The sequence below is a fragment of the Salmo salar genome, chromosome ssa18, assembly GCF_905237065.1.
Source record: "Salmo salar chromosome ssa18, Ssal_v3.1, whole genome shotgun sequence".
Lineage (NCBI taxonomy): Eukaryota > Metazoa > Chordata > Actinopteri > Salmoniformes > Salmonidae > Salmo > Salmo salar.
The window spans coordinates 26,630,413-26,642,237 of record NC_059459.1 but is presented as its reverse complement, the minus strand read 5'-3'; the positions used below and the strand labels follow the sequence as shown (position 1 = coordinate 26,642,237).

Here is an 11,825-nt window from a genome sequence, read left to right as displayed (position 1 = left end):
AAAAGGGTTATTCAAAGAGTTCTCCTATGGAGACAGCCAAAGAACCATTTTAGGTTCTAGATAGCACCTTTTTTCTAAGAGTGTATGGTTGGCCACTTTATTCAACTGAAAGTTTTTGTGTATTTGTTTGCTGTCCTTAGTCACCGCCATGGTGATTTGCCTTGCCCAAAGCACCTTAGCAATGATGAGAATGTGATGTGACAAATTGAGATGCATGGGGCCGAGCACAAACTTTATCAGCATCCTGTCTCCTCAAACATTTCTGTTTGCCCTGCCTTCAGAGAAGGTGGTTGTTGGTGACACCAAAAAGATGATGTAAAACAGGTTTTAGGATGTTATCTGGTCAAAAGAAAATCTGCACATTTTCTTTTGATTTAGCTATACTTATTGTTGGAGTTGCTGTTTCCTGGTCATTAAAAGCTTTGACATAGATGCAAGTTGACAGGGATTTGGACTTATTTTTAAATTTGGGATCCCACATAAGTCCTGGCTAACAGTAAGATAATTTAATTTGGACTCCCCCTCCCAGCACATTGCTTATGACATTTATGAGTCAAATATCCTGTGCCATTTCGACACTTGTAAACATACTGAGTCATGACTTTTGTGGCACGTTTTCACACTGGCTTACTGATTCCAACATAGTGAGCATCCATCTCAACATGATGTAGGAAATATGACAGTGTTTTCTGTTCATATTAGTTTAACATCGCCATGTAAGAGAGTCAGTGAACACTTTTGGAAACACTTTACTTGACACCCAGCGTCATAACACGTTATGACACGGTCATAACCATGTCATAACAGCTGACATAACTTGTCTTAACCTGTTATAATATGGTCATAACACTGTCATGACCCATATATTTAGACTTGTTGTGACATATATTGCTCATAAAAGTTTAAAAGGCCACAGAACCTACCACAGTAGTTATTTTATGGGTGATTCTGACACCTACATTAGAATGCCAAAGCCCACAAAACCTACCACACAAGGCAAAACATTTCATTACACCTTAGCCTACTTGTCAACAGTATGTTTAAAATGATCATAATTGCGCACACATTGATGTCAGACATGCACCTACCCCAATGCTCTGTTGCTGATGACTGGGATGAATGCAGGAGCAGATTTCAGGAGCAGGACAAGACACCCTCTTTTAGACTGATGATTGACATAAGGGCATGTACGTGATAGGCCTATCTGGCTTATATGATTATGAGGGTCATAATGCTTCTTGACAGCATCATAAAGTGTATTTTCTTAGTCCAAGTAAAGTGACAAGATTGTCATAATGCTTCTTGATAGTGTCACAAAGTATATTTTCTTGGCCAAGTAAAGTGACACAGGATGGTCATAATGCTTCATGACAGTGCCATAAAATGTATTTTTTACAAGTTATTTAAAGTATTATGAAAAAAACATCACTGTAAAGAATTCAATACAACAACAAAGGATTTAAGAACCCACTTTCAAACAAAAGGAAACTTCTTGGCAGGGAAAAAACTCATTTGAATAAATGTGTGTTTTGACACTCATATGTAGGTGTCATAACCAGCCATAAAATAACGCAATATATGTCACAACAGGTGTAAATATATGGGTCATAACAGTGTTATGACCATATTATGACATGTTATGAGCGTGTCATAACATGTTATGACACTGGGTGTCAAGTGAAGTGTTACCACACTTTTTACTTGTCGAAGAAGAGAGCACAATCTTTTCAAGGAGGAACGATATTAGATCTTCTTATATCGTGCCAGAAATTATACAGTGAACTAAGTGCAATGTACAATACAGTATAGTCAATGACACAGTCCTTTTCACTCCGATTATTACACTTAGCTTGTTAGGAGGCCAAGGAGGTCATCAAATTAGCGCTGGCACTGATTACAAGATGGATTGAACAGAGGTGAACCTACAGTGAGATGGACACACTCCTGTGTCATATGTAACCTACATACTACTGTATACAGTAAGTCTGAGGCCCATGCATATTACAAAAACAATTTGACTTTGATCAATATACTTACTATGTAACTGTAAATAACAACCAGATTTTTACCAAAATATATCAATGCTTCATAATGCAAATTGAATATGGCCATTGCAATTGAAATTGTAAGCGTATCAGTGAGAATAGAGGTGTACACGAATGTCATGTTTGTTCAGGTCCCTTTTGTTATAAATTGCTCTAGCTGAAAGCTAAATGTAGATGTAAAATCCAAGGCTATTCTTTGTTATTCATTATGACAGTTCAATCCTTCAATAATGGCAATCACACATAAAAACAATTGCACAAGTATACGTCATTTTATTCACTGAATATATTCGAAGTTACATTAGTTCAGAAAATGTACCAATAATTATGTGGAAACAATTTCTCAGTCATCTTTGTCACAGTCCTCTCATAACTGTGATGATTAAAATACAGTATATGGCTTATCTACAGTATGTCCGTTGACATAAATTCATGTTAATGTTTATCTGATATTCTATGCTTTGTCTCATGTCTTTGAAGTGAATAATACTTTTTTGAAAAGGAGATCCCTGCCATTATCTAGTTTGAATATTTCCACTGTGTAACTGAGACTGAGAAGGTCATTGCTTTCAAGTTCTTCTCTTTGTTGTGCTGATTTGATAGCAAATAACATGCTAATTTGTCACATTGGCATGAAACTGATCAATTCATTTCAAATGCTATGAAGTTGATATTCATAAAATCAAATGTAATAGTCTTTGTTTCCCATCTTCATTCAGCTGAGCAGGTCATCAAAGCACGTGTTGAGTGCAACCGTAAGTTTGTGACGTAATTTGTAAGTAACTTAGCAATAACTTTTCTCCCAACAAGTTTGTTTTTTACATGAAAATAAATAATCAACATCAATATTTACTTACAAAATTACTCAGCTTTGAAAAAGAAATGGACATATTTTATTTGGTGGACGGTTTCACAGAACTAAATGCTCTAGGTAAGTTTTTGCACAAGGTATAGCGTTGTTCCACATGGATATAAAGTAATTATATGCATCATAGCCGCTCTAAATGTGGTCCTCTTCTGTTTAAAGAGAAGAAGCAACAAGCTTTATACTGCTATAGAGTACCATGAGCTTAAACAGAAGTAACAAGCTTTATACTGCTATAGAGTACCATCAGCTTAAACAGAAGAAGTAACAAGCTTTATACTGCTATAGAGTACCATGAGCTTAAACAGAAGAAGTAACAAGCTTTATACTGCTATAGAGTACCATCAGCTTAAACAGAAGAAGTAACAAGCTTTATACTGATATAGAGTACCATCAGCTTAAACAGAAGAAGTAACAAGCTTTATACTGCTATAGAGTACCATCAGCTTAAACAGAAGAAGTAACAAGCTTTATACTGATATAGAGTACCATCAGCTTAAACAGAAGAAGTAACAAGCTTTATACTGCTATAGAGTACCATCAGCTTAAACAGAAGAAGTAACAAGCTTTATACTGCTATAGAGTACCATGAGCTTAAACAGAAGAAGTATCAAGCTTTATACTGCTATAGAGTACCATCAGCTTAAACAGAAGAAGTAACAAGCTTTATACTGCTATAGAGTACCATCAGCTTAAACAGAAGAAGTAACAAGCTTTATACTGATATAGAGTACCATCAGCTTAAACAGAAGAAGTAACAAGCTTTATACTGCTATAAAGTACCATCAGCTTAAACAGAAGAAGTAACAAGCTTTATACTGCTATAGAGTACCATCAGCTTAAACAGAAGAAGTAACAAGCTTTATACTGATATAGAGTACCATCAGCTTAAACAAAAGAAGTAACAAGCTTTTTACTGATATAGAGTACCATCAGCTTAAACAGAAGAAGCAACAAGCTTTATACTGCTATAGAGTACCATCAGCTTAAACAGAAGAAGTAACAAGCTTTATACTGCTATAGAGTACCATGAGCTTAAACAGAAGAAGTAACAAGCTTTATACTGATATAGAGTACCATCAGCTTAAGCTGATGGTATTCTATAGCAGTATAAAGCTTGTTTAGAATGCATTTATTGAACTACCATTTACAGAGTCCTGGACAAAGCAAATCTATCTAATCCCAGGTGGACATGTATAATATTTACTGTGGCCTACATCTTTAGACCAATATTTTTTGTTTTAGTATATCTTATATACAATGTAAACATTCACTTTATACTGTAGAGATAACCACACATGACTTTTAGTTCATTGTTGAAGAACTTAAATATTGTTTTGAATGGCAGATCGAAGAGGTTGATGATTGAGGTCGTCGCACCAGTGGGTCTTCTTCAGAGTGGCTGAAAAAGACAGTTGAAGAAGAGGGAAAGATGGAGGCCGAGAGGGAGGGAGAGATATTTGATTTTTGATCAGAATACAGAGTTTCAGATCATGAGAAGACGTGATGAGGGCATTCATTTAGTGGAAACATTCGACTGTATTGCCCATAAGCTTTCATTAGCTGAGCTCCTGTTGTAAAATGTAAGTATTCCTATGGGTATATACACAGTATGTTGTTAGCTGTGCAAAATAGATGGGGGGGGGAATGGGAATGGAGGAGGAGTGAGACTGAACCTACCAATTGGAAGTTATTGAGAAGGTGATCTACGTTGACATCATCATAGCTCTCTTGAAACGAAGGCTCACTTCTGGATTCTTCTTGCATGGGAGGGTCTTCTTGACTGAAAAGAGAAGAAGGCTACATTGTACTTCTGTCATACTGGGTAGAGACCCTGCGAACATGCACATCCTGACATACACATGCATGCACACTCGCAAATACACCACACACACACACACACACACACACACACACACACACACACACACACACACACACACACACACACACACACACACACACACACACACACACACACACACACACACAATCTATTATTGTACTTGTTCCCACCTTCTCTTTCCTGTCAGAACCGAGTTCAGATATTTCTTTACAGCCATCTGTTTGCGGAAGCGACTGTAGTTGTCTGTGAAAATGGCATCTGAGTGGCGCTTCACTGGTACCTGGTCTTCCATCATGTCATCACTGTGAAAAATTAACCACAACACATTTTAGTCCATCATTTTGAGACTTTTGCTAACCTTGTTATGACTTATACTGGACCTATCCAATAGGGTTATTTAAACCATAAGTAGATCACAATTTAGATGACAAATCTCTTACAATTACAACAAATTAGGTTATTAACAGTTTTCAAGGCAGATATGCTAATACAACATTGTTAGGGATATATCAAAAGGTTTTCACTGAGAATAAAATCACAGAAATAGGTTACAGGAAGACAATTTTATGGAATAGATATTTTTGTCACGCTGTCATTCCTGACTCTATAAATGTTTTCAATATACCTGAATGCTTCAGAAAATATGTTAATATCAAAGTTATCATACTGCTGAAATTGTTTGAATTTGAAAGGCGCTATATTCGCGTTAAATAGGGGAAACCAAACTGCGCGCGATAATCTGAACGAAAAGCATAAAATAGAGCCTACCTGACTCGCTTTCCGATCAAGGATTCCAGGTACCGTCGCGCCGATAGCTGTCCAAGAAGTTTGCTGTATCCACTAGTAAAGAGACCGTCTGCGTGTCTCGTCGGTCTGCCAACAGATTAAAACGGTTATTAGTCACCGTGTGTAGCAAAAATCTGAAACGGGAGTTTGTGTTCCAAAAGGCTATATTAGGGTAAAAAAAATGTGCCTATGTCGATTACTCTCAGACAATACAAAAATAACATTTGTTGTCATGAGATGGACAGACACTTTTAAATTCGTTTTTTTGTATCCTCTCTGGTTATGCTAACATCGAAGATTATATTGGAAGAAATTACCACGTTCCACTGATTATTCATTTCTTTCAAAATAATATCCACTTAGGCCTACATGAAAGTAACCTAGATGACTGAACATAAAACATGATTTCTCAAGACTTAAATATTATTGTTAGAAAGTAGTTTTGTACTAGGATATAGTCGATTAATTAATTAATTGTTTATCATCGTGTTTATTCATAACCCCAGAGTAAGAATACGTTAGAACACTTTAACATTGTATAAGTTAGTATATCGTTGCAGTTCTTGAACTCTTTGGCAAAAGTAACTATTGATGCTCTTTTAGTCATGTCCTCTTGCACATAAATAATACATCTTTAAATGAGTAATAGCGGTATTATTCCTACCTCATAGATGCATATGGAAAACACTGAGTCCGGGAATATAGCACACTGCACAGGGCTATCAGAAAAAGGAGCTGGGAGCCGTTCCTTTGTAACATCGCTTTATACCTGTAAAGGGAGATATGGTTTTATTCACTACTGTTGCTTTCACATAGCCTACATTCTTATAGTTAATGTGAAAACAACTACATTTCTCAAAATCCTGCTTGCCTTGTTATTCGGTACCACTTTACACACAGGAAAAAAGTTTCCTCAATACCTTCTCTTTTTATTGTATTGTAAAGGAATAAGAGTAAACCACATGAGTAAACACGTTTGCCGATTGTGCTAGCCAGTCCTACCAGAACAAAATTACGTTGAGAATGAAGACAAATGCGCAATTGCGCACGTATCCAGTTAGTTAGGACTTGGTTTCAACCTTTGTATGAGCATTTGTTTGCCCTCAAATACAATTGCCAATCACAAATCAATCTTATATTTGGAATCCATAACTATTTAAAGTTATTAATTTGCTAGAAGATGGACACAATGACTTCTAATGACTCCAAATATGTTTATGTTTGATTGCAGAGGTAAAAACACATTGTGTAGTTTATGGAATTAGAATATGATGTGAAGCCTAACTGAAAATAATATCAAACAAATAGCATAATTATCTCAAACAAATAGCATCATTGGAAAAAGTCTTACATTTGCCAAAATGATCCGCTGTTCTGCTCGGGTACCGGGTGCTGTCCAAGGTCTTGAAACGCTTTGTGGCTGTATCTCCTGGAGAAGTCACGGAACACTGTTCAAAACCTCAGATGCTTCTTCAACTATCAGCGTCTCTTACTATACCTTCAACCCTTCCCTCGTTTTATACTTCTGAATACTTTTCGTCAAGCAGAAAGGCAGACAGATTTAATCAAGGTTGATACGTCAATGACGTTCGTCATTGGCTTGTTCGCATGCTCAGCCGAACCAGCCCTACGGTAAAACGTGATTTTGCTCATACAAAAATGACTTATTGCATATCATGGGTGTTGACTCAACTTATGTTATCCCTAGATGCTGTACCACTTGCATTGGTAGGCCTAATAGGGGTAAACACAGGCAGCCCAATTCTGATATTTGTTAAACTTATTGTGACTGGTATCAGATCTTTTCACGTCAGATACTTTTCAGAGCTGATCTGATTGGTCAAAAGACCAATTAGTGAAAAAAGATCAGAATTGGGCTGCCTCTGTAGCAGCCTAAGAGAAATAAACAGTAAAAATATATATTTTTTCTATTTAGTAAGCAAAGTAAATATAATATTATACACAATGTGACATCTTGGACTATATAACTCCCTCCGAATGGTTGTAAAGTGTCTGTATGACAGACATGAAGAAAAGCAAACTACATGAAACCATAAATCCTCTTATCAGTTTCAGCACCAATATCTCCTTCCCTTTCTCCTGTTCCACATCCTCTCTCCACCTCTCCCATCTCATCACCTTTTTTCTCTACATCACTCTATCCTTCTCCTAACCACCCTTAGTCCCACTGCTGCCTATTGCCTCCCACAATATAATGACATTAAACGTTGACATTCCCTTACTCAATGCAGATGAAAGGCTCAGTTGATACAGATGTCAGACGTTCTCATGGAATATACACGCGTGTGAGTATAGGCCCACTTCCATTTCACCAGAACAAATCACATACAAGTTCATCATCTCCTCATTAGGTTTAACTAGATAAAGATTCACACAGATGTTCTGATTTTAGAGAGTGCATTGAACAGAGTTGTTCCCAGAGAGAATTCATATTATAGATTTTGTGATCTTATTGTTAGTCTGGTAGATGCAAGACTGGAGGGCTGTTGTGCTGGAATGTTGGTGGTTCCATGGGAAAATAGATCAATCCATGTAGAACATATCTCAAGACTCAAGGACTGACCAATGTATTTCCATAACCCATCATTTGTTTGACACTGGTTAATTTGAGTGATATGCTTCAGGATTGAGTCACAGTGTTGTATTTCAGCATCTGGATTCAGTATCAGCATTGGACTCTAATTCAGCTGTACTGATTCTCAGCGTTGGGTCTCATTGAATGCATCTCATATCTCCAAGACTGGGTGGTTGTAATAGCCCTATCTCAACCAGGAGCCTCTGGAAACCTAATCACAATTGTAATGTAATCATGCCAAACATAAAGTTGATTAGGGACAAAGGACTGGGGAACATGCTCATTTAATTGACAGCTATGATTTGAAACAGAGTCTGGTAAGGACTCCTTATACAGGAAATGTATGTGTTATTTTGAAGGAATGTGCAGAATTGACAAGTTCCTATGTATGAGCCAGTTAAAAGATCCACAGAAAACTACAACATTGATGAAACCATAATTTTGATGTTAAATTCCTCTAGATTAGAAGTTAACTCTCAGCCATCCAGCAATAACGCCAGTCAGCATCACATCACATGCTTAGGACCCTGGGACTGAACATCTCCCTCTGCAACTGGATCCTGGGCTGACCCCAGGTGATGAAGGTAGGCAACAATACCTTCGCCACACGAACCCTCAACACGGGGCCCCACAGGGGTGTGTGCTTAGTCCTCTCTGCCACGCATGACTCCAACACCATCGAGGGGGTGTAATCACTGCTTGGTATGGCAATGGTACCGCCCTCGATCGCATGACACTACAGAGGGGGTGCAGACAGTACATCACTGGGGCCGAGCTCCCTGCCATCAGGCGGTGTGAGAGGAAGGCCCGGAAAACCGTTAGATACTCCAGCCACCCAGGCCATAGACTGTTCTCTCTGCTTCCACAAGGCAAGCGGTACCGGTACATCAAGTCTGACTCCAACAGGCTCCGGAACAGCTTCTATCCCCATGTCATAACACTACTAAATAGCTAACTAAATAGATAACATTTTGGCTACATGGACTATCTGAGTTGACCTTTGTATTTTATTCTTATTTTTGCACTGTCTTTATGCACACTCAGGGCCCTAACACACACACACTGGCACTGCAACCCACATACAAACACTCAGTCCATAATTTTATAATATTATGTGTGTGTGTGAGCAAAAGATGGAGTGAGTGTTTCTATGTGTGTTGTAGTGTCAGTGTGCGTTATATTGACTCTACACACACACACACACACCCACTCACATACAATCATAATATACGCTGCTGCTACTTTGTTTATCATATATCCTGATGCCTAGCCACCTTACCTCTATGCATATCTACCTCTTTCACTCCAGTATCCCTACACCCGGCAAATATGGCATTGGAACTGACCCTGTATGCTTACTTCATTTATCGTGCTCTTCTTATTTCTTATTTTCATATCGCGTGTTATTTTTAATATTACATTGTTATTGATTACTGCATTGTTTGGGTTAGAGCTTGCAAGAAAGGCATTTCACTGTACTTGTGCATGTGACATTAACATTTGAAACTTGAAATGGAAACTTGAATACATTATGCAAGCAATAAAGTTAATCCTCCATAACGCTTCAATACCTAATTGACAGAATACGCAACAGAAAATACCTGGCCCTGAGTCGGATGCTGGGGAATACCCCAGCTTGTTAGAGCCTATTGTGGTTTAGATTATCTGTCCACTGAACACTGGAGATGTGTTTGTTGCCAAATTGGCACTGGCAGACTGATTTATGGGCCAGGATCTAATATGACAGACATGGCCTTCATGGTGAGACAGTTTTATGTAGTTTGCTTGAGGAACTCACGACCCAGTCGATGACCTTATCGCCAATCTCATGGGTTCCCTCACCAGGTTAAAGGTCCACCTGGATCTTATGAGTATTGGATCATCTTATAGGGCAGGGGTACTCAACTCTTACCCTATGAGGTCCGGTGCCTGCTGGTTTTCTGTTCTACCTGACAATGAAATGCACACACCTGGTGTCCCAGGTCTAAATCAGTCCTTGATTAGAGGGGAACAATGAAAAATGCAGTGGAACTGGCTTCGAGGTCCAGAGTTGGGTTTGAGGGTTATAGAGGAAATTAGATGGCAAAACTAGGTCCAATAAATCAAGACCGAGGGAGAGGATTTTCTTCAGAGTGGAGACCATGAACAGTATGTGTCATCTTCCCTTTCACTGGCAAACCAAGGGCAAATTGAACATGGAAATTGAACATTTACAAATATAGATCATTGGTATGTTCTAAATTGTGTACTTTGTTTTATTTAAAGAAACAATCCCCATTTCATTCAAGATCTCAACTTTGATAAGCTACTGATTTGGAAAAATATTGAATTTAGGCAATGCAAAACCATAACTTTGATCTTAGGTTTCAAAATGGGCCCAAATACAACACTAGGCTGAGGGTACACCTTATTTTGGGCCCCTGGGGGACCTGTAATCACAGTCCTGTTTTAGGTTGAAATCCCTGTAATGGATCAATTAAGCAAACAGCTCGTCATAGCATCCTAACTAATTCTGTAAATACATTTGTGTCTCAAGCCACATGGAAGCCATTAATGCCCAGTAATGGTCTCAGTGCTTCATTAGTCCAGTAATCAAAGGCCCAAACCACCCTACAATGCCCCTGGGACCTTAAGTCATCAGATCCAATCACATTACATCTTTGTCTTTCTGGGCTGATCTCAGAAGTAGAGTCATGTTTTGCATTTCCTTCAATACTAACAAGATAAATAGTGTATTTAAGGCATGTCATTCAACTCTCCGAGGAGTTGTTTCTCTGGATATTGTCTATCTGTGACAGTCAGAGAGCAGGAGAGTGTTCACAGGTGAAATTCTCTCATGCCTTTGTCAAAAGAATTGTACAGTATAATTTAATATTAATATATTTTCTGGTTGTTCCAGATACACATTACAGATTGTACTGCTACACAAGAACAGTTGCATTCAGAGGAAGTACTTATGAGGAAGGAATTCTTATCACAGATGTTGAGAGATACTTCACAAATCTTTTTGTAAAAATGCTTTCTTAAGGTGCCAATTTTGCCCTGCCCTAGACAGACATCTTGAGAGCAGTCAGAGGTGAGTGAGTACTACAATATAAAACATTATCAAGTTCAATAACAGGTGTGAAGGCACACTCTGTTTTGTGATGTACCTCGGGACAAACAGGAATATTGGCAGAGAGAAAAACCTGGTTTAGCGGGCACACTGGGGGAATGGAATAGTCCCCTAAATATCTCTATTAAACTCATATTGTTTTGACACATCCATCTCTAGTCCCTATGTCACCTGGATTCGTGAGCAGCAATGACAATGAAAAATGTAGAATTATTGAAGAAAATCCAGACATGGTGGCAGGTAGCCTAGTGGTTAGAGTGTTGGACTACAAACTGGAAGGTTGCAATATCACATCCGTGAGCTGACAAGGTACAAAATCTGTTGTTCTGCCCCTGAATAAGGCAGTTTACCCATTGTTCCTAGGCCGTCATTGAAAATAAGATTTTGTTCTTAACTGACTTGCCTGACTTTAGTTAAATAAAGGTAATAAAAAAAAAAAATATCAAAGAGTTCAGCATGTTTATACCTGGCTTTGTCCTATTGCATCCCAGACACTAAATCATTCGGAGATTAATACTTTTTGCATTGCAATTTCTTATTATAAATAGGCCTAGTTATTGTCCAGCAAAAGA

General features: G+C 38.1%; 1 protein-coding gene across 1 annotated transcript; it reads right to left on the bottom strand.

Annotated features, from left to right (window-relative positions):
* Positions 1–2,293: 2,293 nt before the first annotated feature.
* LOC123728710 (VIP peptides) lies at positions 2,294–7,073 on the bottom strand. Its single transcript, XM_045700972.1, has 6 exons — positions 6,894–7,073; positions 6,207–6,311; positions 5,525–5,629; positions 4,927–5,058; positions 4,591–4,693; positions 2,294–4,312 (listed from the first exon to the last, which is right to left on the bottom strand). Coding segments are annotated over exons 1-6 (456 nt in total). The 5' UTR covers positions 6,896–7,073; the 3' UTR covers positions 2,294–4,303.
* Between the last annotated feature and the right edge of the window lie 4,752 nt (positions 7,074–11,825).